We start from the raw sequence: 16,617 nt of genomic DNA on the forward strand, positions 1-16,617 counted from the left end.
GTGCCTGGGGTAGGGTTACTTGCTGGGCACCCAAGACAGTGTGTGGTATTGCTGGAGACTCCAGTGATAGAGATAAACAAAACCCACGCCTTACCCAGCTCTGATACTGCCCAGAAGTGAGCTGGACTGGAGAAATATGATATGAGAAGAGGGTGGAGCACCTGGTCAGGTTTCACTCTCCTCCAACATGTGTAAAGGTAAAGGGACCCCTGATCATTAGGTCCAGTTGTGACCAAATCTGGGGTTGTTGCGCTCATCTCGCTTTATTGGCCGAGGGAGCCAGCGTACAGCTTCCAGGTCATGTGGCCAGCATCTCTAAGCCGCTTCTGGCAAACCAGAGCAGTGCACGGAAGCGCTGTTTACCTTCCCGCCGGAGTGGTACCTATTTATTTACTTGCACTTTGAGGTGCTTTCGAACTGCTAGATTGGCAGGGGCAGGGACCAAGCAAGGGGAGCTCACCCCGTAACGGAGATTAGAACCGCTGACCTTCTGATCGGCAAGCCCCAGGCTCTGTGGTTTAACCCACAGCGCCACCTAGTATTAAGAAGTAGACTAGACCCCATTCCCCACTTTATAGCCAAATAGACAAGAACATATTTAATAAAACATGTACATCTGGTTTGACTCTAAGCTAGAGAGGTTCCTTGATGTAGAATCATAGAAGATTTGGAAGGGACTTCAACAGTCACCCAACCCCCTGCAATTCAGGAATCCTGCCCACAGCCATTCCTAGGTGGGCTTAACCACCAACCTTCTTGTTAAAAGTCAGATGCACTGACCCTTTGCGCCACAGTAGTTTCCTGGGGTTATTATGGAAATGGAGGAGATTACCATTACATTATCCTCCTGGCTGTAGGTCCCTTGAACATCAGGGACCAGGCTTCCAGAACATCCCCGCACTTGTATGTCCATGAAGGTGGGGTCTTCCACCATAAACAGGAGACTGGAAATCTCCACTGTGAGCATGGTTGATCAATACGTATGGCCTCAGCCAACATGTTTAGGGCTGAGTTGTAGGTAACTGAAAAATCTAAACTTACAGGATGTAGTTCTATAGGTACTTTGGTTGGTAGTTGGGTGTTTTTTTTTATGGAACAATAAAATAGGTTAGAAACTACAAAATCCACTAAACCTCCGATTATGACAGCTTATTTTATTAACATATGAAAGGTGTAAAATATAAAGACATTTGAGCATCTAATACAAACGGTTGTAAGGTCTGCATTCAAAAGAAAATGGAAATTATCCCATCAATTACTTAGGAATAACAAAAATACTTGCATATTTACAAATTTTTACAAGGAAAATATACATTGAAGATTTATTTAGATTTTACTTTTCAAATGATGGGTAGGGAGAAATCCAAAATGCAAATCCTCAATACTACATGAGCTAAAAGGCATTTTAGCTTGCCACATCAAATAACATTTCAACTTAAATACATTTGCCAAATAAATCAAAGCTAAACAAAGTAGTTTAAATATCCATTAAAAAATAAATCAGTACAGATCCAAGGTGCTTTTAAATACCAAACTTGGACCCTGAAAGCAATGCCTGGCTTGTTGTGCATCATGCACATCAAATAAACATTTTGAAACAGGTTTAAAAGTCCAGAAATAATAGTATTTCAAAACTAAGGCTAGGCACTGAAAACTGCCTCTAAGGATTACAGCAAGCCTTTACATTCATAAGTTTTCAAGCTTTACAATTTTAATGGTAGCAAGTTTTATAAAAACTGAACTTATTACAGTAATATACTGGCTCTTCAAAAATGATTATCAAATGTTCGGATAGAATTATCACCCCCCAAAAATGTATTCCGGCAGTGAATGGAGTATTTTTCTGCAATCCAACAGTACTTCTAAAGAACTGTAATCAAAGTTACGCTGCCTTCCTTCCTCTCATTTCAGGGCTTCTTCAAACGTTGCCATAACGTCACTCTGAAAATTCATATCAATGGTGCCCACCATCTATTTTAAAACAAAAAGCAATTAAATGGGGGGATTATTTATGTTGCAATGGTGTAGGTCAGGCATCCCCAAACTGTGGCCCTCCAGATGTTTTGGCCTACAACTCCCATGATCCCTAGCTAACAGGACCAGTGGTCGGGGAAGATGGGAATCGTAGTCCAAAACATCTGGAGGGCCGAAGTTTGGGGGTGCCTGGTGTAGGTACTTAACCAGGAGTAAGGTAAAGGTAAAGGGACCCCTGACCATTAAGTCCAGTCGTGGACAATGCTGGGGTTGTGGCGCTCATCTCGCTTTACTGGCCGAGGGAGCCAACGTTTGTCCACAGACAGCTTCCGAGTCATGTGGCCAGCATGACTAAGCTGCTTCTGGCGAACCAGAGCAGCACACGGAAACATTGTTTAACTTCCCGCTGTAAAAAGGTAAAGGGACCCCTGACCATTAGGTCCAGTCGTGACCGACTCTGGGGTTGCGCGTAGCGGTACCTATTTATCTATTTGCACTTTGACGTGCTTTCGAACTGCTAGGTGGGCAGGAGCTGGGACCGAGCAACGGGAGCTCACCCCGTCGGGGTATTTGAACCACCGACCTTCTGATCGGGAAGCCCTAGGCTAAGTGGTGTAGACCACAGCGCCACCCACATCCCAACCAGGAGTAAGGCTCACATAATTCAGCAGAATTTAATTTTGAGTAAACGTGCACAGATTATGGATTCAGCTTTCAATAGGCAGCAACCCCTGACAATCTTTAATGTGCCATGTCATCAAAGCAGTCAGGGATACCCAACCTCTATTGCTAAGCTGGCTCTTCAGATGGGTTTAAGCCAATAAAGTCCCATTGATTTAGTTAGGAATAAGCTATTAGAGCAGATCCTTAGCTGTTGCAGTTTGTTATGTGACCGACACTGTTAAAGCTGATTTATGCACCAATTACTTACCGCTTCTCTCCACCTACGCTCTTGTTCCATTTTTCTTGCCAAGTTACGGTCTACAAGAAGACTTTGTGTCGGGCATAGCTGCTCTTTTGTGGGTGCCGCTTTTGAAGGGGAACAGCTCGCTTTTGCTGCACTAGGTTTCAAATCTGTTTTCCCATTGTTTCTATATAGGGGGAAAAAACACACACCCATTGCTTATGGATTCAAAGATGCAGACCTCACATTTGAAGGAATAAACGTAACCAACAATCTGCAAGGATTTTGCATGTCAATTCCTAAACAGTGTACTCAGGGGCAGAGGAAGGGGGGCAGTGGGGGCGGTCCCCGACCCATGTGTCACCAGTGAGGGAGGTGACAAAATGCTGGGCACTTACCGCGGGACCTGCAGTGCGCCCGAGCCACGCGTCTCTCCTGGGAGTGACGCGGTGGCTTGGGTGCCTGCAGGCTCTGTGCTGCCCCAAACAGTCTGCCCGCCGCCTCTCCCTCAGCTGTGGGGGGATGAGTGGGAGGAGGCAAGCAGACTCCTCAGAGGCCCCGTGGAGCGTCCTGCCCTGGCTCGCCCCACCCCTGGGCGCAGGGCACATGCGCCGCCCCAGGCACCCGATCGGCTTGCTCCGCTGCAAGGAGGGGTAAAGTATACTGCAAAAAATGCCCTTACCTTCCATGTCCCGGACTGCAGAATCCGGGACTGGCAGCCGTGTGACACCGGAAGTTGCGTCGACGTAACTTCCGGCGTCGCTTTGCCCTTCTATGGGCACCAAAAATGGCCGCCATCTGCTTCAAAAGTCGCTTGTACGCATGTCAGGAAGTGCGTCGACCCAACTTCCGGTGTCACTCCGCCCATCTATGGGCACCAAAAATGGCCACCGCCGACACCGGAAGTCGCGCCTATGCACTTCCAGACATGCGTAGATGCGACTTTTGAAGCCGGTGGTGGCCATTTTTGGTGCCCATAGAAGGGCAAATCGGAAAGAAAAAAATGGCCACCGGCAGGAGAAAATAACGGAGAAAAATGGGAGATGAAGCAATACGGGGGACCACCGGGAAAAGGTAAGTAAAATCGGGGGTTTCCCGGAGAAAACGGGGTACTTGGCAGCTATGAAAAACGCCATATTAGATGTATCCCACCATTCTGCTGATGGAAGCAGAGAGGTGCCATGCAGCACTGATTCCCCACCCCCGCTATCCAGCACCTGCAAAAATATAGGCAGTGGCACCCCAAGAGGTGGGGTAATAATGATGTACTTGGATTCCCCAACTGACTACAATGCAAAAATAAATAAAATTTTTTTTAAAAAAATCTCTGAACTGTTGCCCTTGTCCAAAAAAAAAAAAAAAAGCCTCTCTGTTACGTCTCTAATCACACATCAACTTTGTTGGGCAAAGTGGAAACAATAAGCTTGTTTGCGCTGGCCAAGAAAGCACACAAGCGTGGCTTAAGATGTGCACTTAATTTTAAACCAGAAAAAGTCAGTACCAAAAGTTTGGGCAACATTGATCTTGTAGTGAGTTTTTTCCAGTTATGTCTGCAAATGGATATACCCGTAGACAGTTTGGAAAAGTCATAATTCTAATTTTTACTTTATGCTTGCTAGCAAAGAGGCAGCTACAGAGTTACCAACAAGCTCAAATACTCATCTCTGCCAACAGTCAGTCCGCATTGATGAAGTATAAACACGGGCATATGCAAACATCAGAGTAACCTTGAAAATAATACTCAATAGACCGTGCTGCTATTTTACCAACATGGTGACTAGCTATCGCCTTTAATTATTTCCCCTCAAATAGGAATCAGTTCCACATTGCCACAAAACAACCCAGTTGGAAACCACTCAGTATGAGCGTAGTTAAATGGACATGTGAAATACAGCCTTTCACTTTAATTATATGGAATTACAAACCTCTCTTTTTCCTGAGGGAGGCTTCTCAGTTTCCTCTCAGCTTGCTCCAATTGCCTTTTGCGGTCCTTGGCCCACTCACTTTCTTCTTTTTCTAGTGCTGCTTTTTGGAACTGTCTGAAGCTTTCATTGGAGGATTTGATTGGGACCGGCACAGGCATCATTTTGCCTAAACTTGTCCAGGAATCCGCATGCTTGACTTTGATGTCCTGAAATTAAACAGAAGAGCGTTTCTCAGCTCTAAACACAAGCAAGTTCAGAGTTTTCCACCTCTGGCAGGACCGCAAAAGCAAAATAGCAGGCAGAGAGGATTGGGTGGTGGTGGTGGTTGCAATCATGATACCTTAAGAAACTCATCAGCATTTGGTTTAGGACTGAACTGTAGCCCCATTCAGGTGTTATAACCTACTGTACAATTAAAATCACGAGAGAGAGAGAGCAGGAAGAGGCATGCTAACTTGTCACTTGGAGACAAACATAGTGGGAAACCTGCTGGACTCATGCAAGCTCCCTGAACAATTTAGACCCCTACAACACGGCTGGGGAACATGTGGCCATCCAGATGTTGCTAATGGCAACTCCTACCAGCCCCAGACAACGTGCTGAATGGAGAGATCCGATAGGAACATCTGGAGGCCGACATGTTCCCCAGCCCTACTCTGGATGATGAAGATTGTGAACTGCATGCGGTCTAAACAAGCAGGAAGAAACAACTGACTGCATAAATTATCACTCCAATTCATGGAGGCCAGATGGGGAATGGTGTACTGGAATGATAAATGGAGCTAGCTCACTAGCCACCACTCTCCCCAGGAGCAAAAATTAACCACGTGGCGATTCATATCTTATGGAATCTTTGGATGGGAAGCAATTACCGTAGATGCCTATACTGCTAGTATTACAGGAAGCTTCTAATTAAAGTTGCAGGGGACCTCTGATGAGTGGGATTTGCTTCCTAGCAAAATGTCACTTAGAACCACTGTTTTAATTCCATTCCATTCCCAGCTGATTGTGTCAAAGCAACGTCTCAGCAGGCTCAAAACCCCTAGTGTCAAAGCAACCTTTGACTCACGCAAAAGCTGTTTTTGACCGGGGAGGCAAGAATTCTCTGCAGATCACATGAAAATTATGTAACGCTTTGGACAAGATATATTTTGACAGCTGTCCAATGAATGGTGGCTGTGGAATCCACTAATCGCAGGATCCCTTTGCCATATCCTGCTGTTTGGCTAAATACCCATCTCGGGTTGAATATTTAGCCAGTGGGTTTTCTTTCTTTGGGGGGGGGAGGGGAAATTGCTATTAGAGATCCATTCCAAGGGACATGTTTATTGGATGTCCTCTTGGAGATATCAAAAAGCAGATCAAATTGCTTTGTCAACTATTAGCAGGGGCATTGGGTGGTGTGACTGAGTTAGCCATGCACTCAAGATTGCTGGCATGCCCACTGGATATCTTCCTTTGGAGTAGGTGCTTTTATGGGATAGTCACTAGAAGCCCATTCAAAGCATGAGGACAAAGGTGCCGTTCTCACCCCCAGCTATCTACATAGGCCGACTTCCATTGGCAGCACAAATTGGCCTCTGCCTTTTGTCATTACCATCTTACAAGGCAGCAAATTGTTACCTTCGCTAGAGGAATCTGAGATTTAGCATCTCTCCTTTTTCTGCCCTCGCTGTTATCGGAGCAGCTGGCTGGAGCAGCGGCATGTGCAGAATCAGTCATACGTTGCCCACACGGACCATCTGGAGAGCCCGTCTTCAATTCTGGAATGTAAACAGAAGCTGTGAGTGACAAGGCAGCGAGTTTCAAGGGGGAGGAGGACACCTCCGCCAAATCTCTTGCCGTTAGAGGAGAAAATAAAGCCGGGCGCTTCTAACTTCGCTTCTATCCACTTGAATCACAGGCTATGTTTCCACTCCTCAGCCTTGAAACGGTTTTATTTGTCCCTTGTTTACTTTGCACAATTTCCAAGTAAGCAGAAGGGCAAGAACTCCCCGTGCGGCTGCAGCTGTCTATTTTCGGATGCCTGCTCGAGTGTGTGTAGAAGATGCACATTCCCCGTTACCCGTTTCCTTCCTCCCTTCCATCCTAACAGGGACCATTTTGCCTCCCTGCGATGCGCTTTCTCAGGTTCCCCAGGGGAGAAGAGCCTGTTACTAAGGAACCTTGCATTTGGAATAAAGCTCCCCAGGCAGCCGGCTTCCACTTTCTCCAAACAAATAGGTCAGTCCCAAAAAACCTACGAATGGCATAAAGCTCACAATTCACTTTCGACCCCATTATACACACGCAAGAGTCTCTACACTGCCAATGGAAAGTCCTCAAGAAAAGAAGATGCAGGCTCACGTTAAACATTCTCGGAAAGTTATATTCCTCCTTGTTCCTCAAAGTTTTCAGAGCAACCATTTGATAAATTAAGGCAGAGGTTTTCAACCAGTGTGCCTTGAATGATGGTCATGGGTACTGCGGTCAACACTGGCCTCTGTCCCTCTTTCCTTCCCTCCCTCTGATGCCCTCTTGCATCTCTGCCTCCCAAAGGCTGTTTGTTGCAAGGGCCTTAAGCTACAAGCTCCGCAAGCGTATGGTGTCTCTGGCACTGCCCAGAGGAATCCCAGTGAGAGGGGAGAGAGGAGGCTCCACAAGGGAGCGTGTTTGAAACAGAGTGAGAGACTGCCTGCTCTGCAGGCAAGGGGTGACCTAACTGGGCTCCTGAGCCCCCCAGGGGTGCCGAAGAAAGAATGGAGCTGGTCAAGGGAGCCATGGACTCAAAAAGTTTGAAAACCTCTGAATTAAGGTGTAGTTCAGGGCTGGAGTTACTACAGGACTCTAAGCAAAACATTACACGGCCCTGTTCTCTCCCCATAACCAACATCTGCAATACATGATGGTTGTTAGAACCATTTGCGCATGGTTACGGCCTCCTTCCCGGAGACCCATTGGTGCAGGGCTGCAGCCATAGGCGGGTTTCACACTGGTCAAAATCAAGAGGCGTCAGGAAAATAAGACTTCTCTCAACGTATGCCAAAAACTAAATTCCGTGTTATGTTGATGGATGTGAGTTACTGGCTCCCATAGGTAAAAGGGAGACAGTGTGGTGTAGTGGTTAAGAGCGGTAGACTCGTAATCTGGGGAACCGGGTTCGTGTCTCCGCTCCTCCACATGCAGCTGCTGGGTGACCTTGGGCTAGTCACACTTCTCTGAAGTCTCTCAGCCCCACTCACCTCACAGAGTGTTTGTTGTGGGGGAGGAAGGGAAAGGAGATTGTTAGCCGCTTTGAGACTCCTTCGGGTAGTGATAAAGCGGGATATCAAATCCAAACTCTTCTTCAAATGGCCAAGAACTGAACTGGGCGATGAGAACAGTTGACAAAATATTGGCAGTAGAAAAATTCACTAAGGGCTTATCTCCACATGTACATTTCCTCTGGTTTTTCAAGGCACAGTCCACACATAAAGAGTCCATGTCCGAGCATGTTGTTGTTGTTGTTGTTGTTGTTGTTGTTGTTGTATTTCTTTGCCTTGGAGCTTTTCCCTCAAAAAGATAGCTATTTGTTTTAAATTATGTTTTTATTAAAGTTTTTGTGTGTGTTATAAAAACAAGGAAGGAAGGAAGGAAGGAAGGAATGAAAAGTACTGATCTATTCCTCCCCCCCCCCGCTGCAACAGCATACAAATTAAATATGGATAACTTGACCCAACAACACCCCCCCTCATGCATACAAACAAACCACTCTGCCAACAGCCGAACTGCAACCAGTCAAGCTCTGAATCCTCCAATCTCTCACAATGCCAATACAAATAAATAACTATATAAATAAAGGACCTGCCGACGTGACACTGACACAAAAACCTTGCAAAAACCGGCCCTTTAAAGCTCAATCAAAGCCAATGGCAACCAGGGGAAAACTCTAATTTACATCTGCTCTGGGGCAAAAACAACGACGACGACGACGACGCTTGGACACAGAGTATTTAAGGGCAGGCCTGTGCACAGGTACCTGGAAACAGCAAGGGGAAAGGTAAATATGGATAAGCCCTAACAGATTCAATTTCGCTTCTCTTCTAGTACACTTTAACTCAGTGGTGTTGGACATGTTGAAGAAATTATTATATGGGAAGCAAGAGGATTGGTAGATAGGCTTTTGAGCGCTGTTGGAAGCTTTTGTTTTAAGATTTAAAATGCGAAAAATGTTGGGTAAGAGAGGGCTCTATCAAAGACGAGTAAGTCACTACACAAAATCCCAGAGCAGATTCAGGGAGGCGGCATTAGCTTGTTCAATGGCTTCATTGGAAACAAACCATCAAATACAGAGGGCATACATAACTTGAGAGCAAAAAAAAATCTCACCGTGATAACCATTTAAAGCATTTATTTAAGACTTTGTTATAAAACAGGGTGAGCTGAATCACATTATGTTTTCCTCAGTTCCTCTTGAGTCTCCTGAAAAATGCTACCTGTAAGGAGGAAGCTGTGAACAAGGTACACGGCACGAAAAGATGCCCAACTTAGTCACACTTGCACCTCTCATTGTGCAAAAGTTTGCAACTTTTATGTGTCAGTGAGTGATGTCAGCTGCTGCAAATATATAATCAGATCGTATTGTGATCTCTTTTCACTTTTTCCAGAGAACAGCTTCCCCTAGGATATGGTACTAAACCAGGGAAGTAAAGTATATATATATAAAACCCCACCAGCCATACAAGATTCTGCTGTCATTGATTCTGACCTGCATTGACCCTAAGAGAGCAGATCCGGTATCTGTACAAACCCCCATGAGGATTGCAAGCATCAGGCATGATGAGAGAGCATGGCCAACAGAACCCCATGACGACATGGCCCCATCATCTCTCTTGAACAGAAATCCAACATCTAGCTTCCAAGCAGAGGTCCTTAAGCTTACTTTCGATCCAACATAGCAGGAGCAGACTATTTGGACCACCTTGAGTAAGGCTATATATAAATTAACTTATTTTGAAAAAGGGGGGGAAATGTCTGGTGTAAACATTAATTTTCCTCTATTTATTCCGCAATCACATACAATTGCTGATTATAGAAGGAGGAGGAGGAGGAGGAGGAGGAGGAGGAGGAGGAGAAAAGGAAGGAGAGAAGGAAATGTAAACACAATCGCTCAGAAATCAGAAATAGTGAACATGAAACTGAAGTTCAAGTTAAAATTTACAAGACACTCGCACAGATGTAGATGTTTAATCTCATTGCCTGAAGCAAGAGCCTGAAGAGCACACTTCGTTGCAGGAAACAGCTCTGGGATATAAATTTGGCAAATTTAACAAATCCGTTCAAGTTAATTGGAAGTGCAAAGATTCAGCTTGCACCACTCGGAATTTATTTGGCACTCCGGCACAACCAACCAGCTTCTCCCCCAAATAAGGGGTTTTTTATGAGAAGGAAGGAGATGGGGAAATGTACTGGGAAGCATGGGGTTAACAAGCACTTGATGCAAGGTCATCTAACCTTCCCACAAACGGATCAGAATGAAAGTTCAACAAGCAAGTTGTCTGGAAATGACTCTAGATATGTGTGACCCGAGAAGAGATACCAGCAAATGCTGCTCGTAGGTATTCCAAACAGCAAACTTTCACTGTTACAACAGCCCTTTTTGAAAACTTGGAACTGGAACGTTAATTGTTCTTTAATTCAAAGCGTACCAGTAATCTTAAGATCATTATAGATCAAGTGGACTATATAGTCCACAAAGACTTAATGCCATGATAAGTTTGTTAGTCTTTAAGGTGCCACAAGATGCTGCTGTTTTTGCTGAGGGAGACTAACATGGCTCTGGGAACAGCATAGATACATGCAGTTAGTAATCTATTCAGAAAGGGAATTAAATACTTCCATTTAAATTTCAGGAGAAGTAAAGAATGTTTCGACAAGGGCTAACAATATGTTGCACATCCTTTAGGATGCCACTGAATTTTGTCTAGAGAGAAATCCCCAGACAAAAATTGGAGCTTCTTGCTGGAGTGAAATATTCGAGGAACTAAGGGCTTATCTGAACTTCTGCTTCTCCTGTGCCTAGAAAACACAGAGCAGAAAGGCTTCCCACTTGTCCTGTACTTTCTAGGCATGAGTTTGAGAGGTCTTCCATTTGCCCCACAGCTTTCCCCGGGAAAACTTACTCTCTAGCACAGAACCAGAGCAAATGTCAATCTGCAGAAAAAAACCAATTGGTTTTTTGTTCCGATTCAGTGGTAAACATCGGTTCTTACTGGCAGGAAAAGCTTGTGTGGATGAGCCTTAAGGGAAGTTGTTGCTTTTGTGGTTACTTTTTCTCGTGCAATTCCTCAAGCAGGGCTTCCTGTTCTCAAAATAAGTCATTACAGTGTATTGAACAGATAGTCCTGGTTACCCACTGCATCTTTGTACACACAACCAACATGAACAACTGAATGTTGTTGTTACATGGCAATATCCATGGAACGTTTCAGACAACATTAGAATGGTGTGTATATCGCGAAGTCTGAATATTTTACAATGAAATCCATAGAATTTCCACTCCGCTGAATTTTACGTTACAGAAGTTACCTGCAATGCACTTCATTGCATTGAATCGCCCAGAATTTCTTACTACTGTACTGTACTTTGGAAATTGAAAGATTAGTTAATATCAGCAATCGGATTAAATAGCAATCAGATTAAATCCACACGGTGATCACTTGCTTTTAGGACATATTTTCATGCAGTCGGCCTCTTTGCATAATCCACATCTCTCTGAAACAGCGGCAAAACTGTTTCAAGCAGATCTGGGTGACAGCCTGCATCGCCCTTTAAATAGTCCACTGACATATGGCAAGTCCCACAAGGCCATCTGTTTATCCAATCGCCAGTGTGGAGCATCCTTTTGTACCACTTTATTTGGACTGGGAGCACCCGCAAACATTTATTCTGAAGTCTACGTCCCAGTCACGATTGTATTTGCTTGACCAGAATACATACTTTGTTCCTGATTAATCGGTTTCGAGTCGGCAGTTCCCAAAGAGGCTTGCGTATGGAGAGCAGATGGCTGCGTCTGATGCAGTGATGTCTTCCCGCTTTCTTTGCTACTGCCCGGCAGGCTATTCGAAGAAGAAGAACAAGATACCTGCAGGGAGATTCAAGGTGTTTTAGAGAAATATTTCATGAGAGGTGTCAGTCAAACATCTCCCTGATCCCACGAGGATTATGTTATCTTGGAGATAAAGGACAGCATGTGCCATTTTGATTCCCCCTGCTTCTCACACGATGTGCATTTCCCCTTCAGTACTGGAAAACCGCCATCTTTGTGGAGGAAAAAGATCAAAAAGGCTGAAGCGGCTGAAGCGGCTACAAGGCTCTCCATAAAGCTATTTCTGCAAAGACCAGGTCTTTAATTTTCAGTGGCTTCTTCTCCCCAAAAATCTCTTTGGGAGACCTCGAATTCTCTAAACAAAAAAAAAATTAACCAAATTTATTAGATCCCAATACTTTCCCTTAGCTATTCCAAATTTAACAACTGCATACAGTTGTACCTTGGAAGTTGAACGGAATCAGTTCTGGAAGTCCGTTTGACTTCCAAAACATTCTGAAACAAAGGTGCAGCTTCCGATTGGATGCAGGAAGCTTCTGCAGCCAATCGGAAGCTGTGGAAGCCCCATCAGGTGTTCAGGTTCCAAAGAATGTTCGCAAACCGGAACACTCACTTCCAGGTTTGTGGCATCCGAGAGCCAAAACATTAGAGCCGCAAGGCATTTGGGATCCAAGGTACAACAGTATATTGAATACCAGGTGGAATTAGACCCCTTGGGTTGGGTCCAAAAGTTCCCTCCTCCCATCAAAAGAAGCTCCTTCTGTTGAAGGAAGGGAGCCTTCGGATCCAATATATTGCCAACTGTGTCAACAAGGGACAAAAAAAAAACTTTAAAAATAACGTTCTGTGAAGGCAAACCACCAGAAGTATCAAATTATTAGGCCTTTTTTAAAAAGTCAAATGCAATTTTAAAAACAATTTTATCAACGATATTCACCTTTGAGTGCATGTGGGGAGACTGGATAATGGAGGGGTTGACTGCCATTGGCAATAAGCTGCTTTGAGTGGCTTGCAGTGGAGAAACAACAGCTATTATACCTGCAAAAAGCAGAGGAGGGAAGATAAAAACAGAATGCCATTGCCTCGGAGTACATCACCCAATTAATGAAGCCATGTGCGAACAATCCAAGTTGAACAAACGTAAGGGTTCAAGCAATCAGAGGAGGAAAAGCATGTACACACTTAAATAATTTCAGTATGGATCCCACTGGGGATGGCTCTATACTCTAAAAATGAACTTCGTAGGGTGATGCCCGTGGACCAGTCTACAGTTTGGCTCATGCCTTTTGTTCCTGGTTAGTATTACAGGGACGCGGGTGGAGCTATGGTCTAAACCACTGAGCCTCTTGGGCTTGCCAATCATAAGGTTGACGGTTCAAATCCCCGCGACAGGGTGAGCTCCCGTTGCTCTGTCATAGCTCCTGCCAACCTACCAGTTCGAAAGCATGCCAGTGCAAGTAGATAAATAGGTACCACTGCGACAGGAAGGTAAACGGTGTTTCCGTGCGCTCTGGCTTCCGTCACGGTGTCTCTTTGCACCAGAAGTGGTTTAGTCCTGCTGGTCACATGACCTGAAAAGCTGTCTGTGGACAAACACCAGCTCCCTTGGCCTGAAAGCAAGATGAGCGCAGCATCCCATAGCTGCCTTTGACTGGACTTAACCATCCAGGGGGTCCTTTACCTTTACATTTTTACCTTAGTATTCCTTCACTTAGCAAGGTATATATCACTTATTCAAAAACATCTCTTATCAATTTATATTAGGTAGGGTTGCTTTTTGGGGGGAGTGGGGACGAAGTTGCTAATTTATTTATTTTTTGACGTTTTGCCAGTTTGAGCTTTTTTAAAGGATATTCACCATAATCTACACTTCAGACATGGGTTGCCATACGTCCAGATTTCCCCAGACGAATTGCAGCCAATTTTGCCTGGACACTGTTTCCAGCGGCCGAATCCTGGCTGTGTCTGGGAAATTCCAGAAGCATGGCAACTCTAGATAATGTAAGATATAAAAATATTGGGGGTGGGTGGGGTAAGAATAGCCATTTTAAAAGCAAATAATATATAACACCACTATATATGAAGTAGGTTTGCCAAAACAAAACAGATTTAATAGGCAAAAAAAATAAAATAAAGACAACTAATAAAGCTAATTTTAAAAGGCAGGGAGTTTGAGAGGTGCTAAAATACGGAAGTCTTGCAAGAGCTGAACAAACATGAGGTGCCACTTGGAAAAGTGCCAGTTCCACAAATCGAAATGGTCAAATGGACACATTTGGGGTAAGATGATCCTTTAAGTCAGGGGTGTCAAACTCAAATTCATCGGGGGCCACATCAGCAGTTTGGTCACCCTCAAAGGGCCGGTTGTATCTGTAGGACTATGTGTCCACTCTTTATTATCATAAATTATTGTCACTGCATTCAATTATTACTGTTTTTTGTAATAATGTAAGTAATAACTAGCTCTGAAAGCAGAAACATAGTCAGAATAATGGCAAGTAGATATTCAAATGTACAATTATTGTACAATTTATTGAAAAATGATTTTTGGTAACTGCACTGGGTGGTGGAGGCTCGCTAGTGTTTCATGCAGGACCTTTGCAGAGCTACTACCGGTAGTACCTGGAGATGCTGGGGTCCTTCTGCATGCAGGACAGATGTTCTGCCAGTGAGCCACCACCCTTCACCAAAGGGACTGGCTGAGGTTGACTCACAGGAGCTGCTCTCCTGGTTCCAGGGTTTAAGGGCCAGAAGTATAAAGCAGCATTCTATGTTTCTGAGGAGAGGGAGAGGGAGAGGGAGGGAGAGGGGAGGGGAGGAAGGAAGGAAGGAAGGAAGGAAGAAAAGAGGGAGTGGGAGGGAGAGAGGAAGGAAGGAAGGAAGGAAAGAGGGGAGAGAAAGAAGAGTAGGAAATAAGGAAGAGAATAAAGAAGGAAAGAAAAAGAAAGAAAGAGGGAGAGAAGACGGAAAGGGAGAAAGAAGGAAGGAAGTAGAGGGAAAGAAAGAATAAGAATGAGGGAGAGGAAGAAAGTTGGGAAGGATGGAAGGAAGGAAGGAAGGAAGTAAGGAAGAAAGAAAGAAAGAAAGAAAGAAAGAAAGAAAGAAAGAAAGAAAGAAAGAAAAGAGGGAGCAGGAGGGAGAGAGGAAGGAAAGAGGTGAGAGAAATAAGAGTAGGAAAGAAGGAATAAAGAAGGAAAGAAAAAGAAAGAGGGAGAGAAGACAGAGATAAGGAAGGAAGGAAGGCGAGGGAAAGAAAGAATAAGAACGAGAGAGAGGAAGGAAGAAAGGGAAGGGGGGTCGCCGCCTTGATTCAGCGCCAGAAAAGAGCGCGAAGGGACCCAGGGGGGAAAAGCATTTCCCCGGCCCCAGCTGTTTGTCGGCACTTTGTTGGCGCGGCACTTCAGCAGCAAAGTCCCACTGCTGGGTCCCGCTGGCTGGGGCGCTCGGCGGGCCACATGACGAGGTCTGGCGGGCCGGATTTGGCCCCCGGGCCTTGTGTTTGACACCCGTGCTTTAAGTAAACTGGCCCCAAGCGCTTAAGAGTATTGCCATACATGACAATAGGAACACCTTAAATTTAACCCCGGTCGGAATTGTCAGCCAGCGCAGATCTTTGCCAGGGCCGCAGCCTCCCACCACAAATGGCGAACAGTTTTTCTTTGAGCATGTATACAGCCATGGGCAACAATTAAAACTGATCTCCTCTACATTTTAAGGATTATGTCCAATCCATGCAGCCTGGACTGAAACTTATGGGATTGTGAAGAGGGGACTGACTGCTTGTTGGGTGATGTAGATTTGCCATCTGATTACTGTCAATGGGCCTGTCACTCTAGCCAATTCTAGATAGAAATTCAGGCTTTGACACAAAACAAATCTTAAGTTTTCCTTAACGGCAGCTGATGCTTCTTCTGAAGTTACGTGGCGTGCCCTGTTTAAACTTGTATTACCAGAACACACAACATGTTTTTTATACTGTAAGTAGGTTCTGAGCTGGCAACTGATGCTTTTACTGAAATCCATGCTTCTGCTTCTAACCCACTTGTAGATAAAGCAAATATTGCAAATAAATAAATGCCATGTCTCCCTCACTTTCTCACCCAAAAGGAAACAAAACCCAGGGTACCGCTCATCACAAGGGAACAGGGACCACTTAAAAGCTATGTGCATATGTCAATCGTCCTCCCCGAGTACATGTTTGTGCAGAAAGCCAAGTCACGGCCCTACGAAAGTCCCCGGGGAGCGTCTTTTGTGAATCACCCCATTTTCCAAGAAGATCTACCTGGAGGAGAGACGATGCTTTGTTCTCGTGGTTTCAGAGGGGTATGCTGCAGCGGCTGGTGAGCGATCCTCATTTCTGTGGATCTTTGAAACTGCATGCTAGGGGGCGAAGTGTTCCGTATTTGGGGGACAATAGCGCAGGACATCCTTGGATAAAGCAGAGGCATCTAGGGAAGAATTCAGCAGGGCTACTCATATCATCTTACTCACTGAACGAGTCCTGTACAGGCTCCTCCCCATTTGCACGTGATTGACACACGCCCACCGTTTATCACCACAACAGCTACTCACTTTGGGTTTTAGTAAAGCAATCAGCCTAATTTGTCAGTGCCTAAATGATATCGAGCGTCAGAACAACTTGGCCTCAATAAGGAAATTTTGCCCATGATGTGACCATTTTCCACCTTCCCATTTGGGCTCTCTGGCTGCTCCTAACTACCGTGTTTCTCCAAAAATAAGACACCATC

At 44.9% G+C, this 16,617-nt stretch overlaps 1 protein-coding gene across 1 annotated transcript in view; it reads right to left on the bottom strand.

The window, feature by feature from the left end:
- Positions 1-1,135: 1,135 nt before the first annotated feature.
- The window catches only part of BRDT (bromodomain testis associated), a 36,252-nt gene continuing 20,770 nt past the window's right edge, over positions 1,136-16,617 (bottom strand). The window contains exons 13-19 of the mRNA XM_088673808.1: positions 16,152-16,317; positions 12,807-12,907; positions 11,761-11,905; positions 6,427-6,566; positions 4,804-5,009; positions 2,906-3,065; positions 1,136-1,971 (exon numbers count right to left, since the gene is read on the bottom strand). Of these exons, the coding sequence (XP_088529934.1) occupies positions 1,903-1,971; positions 2,906-3,065; positions 4,804-5,009; positions 6,427-6,566; positions 11,761-11,905; positions 12,807-12,907; positions 16,152-16,317 (987 nt within the window). The 3' untranslated portion in view covers positions 1,136-1,902. The remainder of the gene's footprint in view (positions 1,972-2,905; positions 3,066-4,803; positions 5,010-6,426; positions 6,567-11,760; positions 11,906-12,806; positions 12,908-16,151; positions 16,318-16,617) is intronic.

Source organism: Zootoca vivipara, chromosome 7, assembly GCF_965207765.1.
Source record: "Zootoca vivipara chromosome 7, rZooViv2.hap1.1, whole genome shotgun sequence".
Classification (NCBI taxonomy): domain Eukaryota; kingdom Metazoa; phylum Chordata; class Lepidosauria; order Squamata; family Lacertidae; genus Zootoca; species Zootoca vivipara.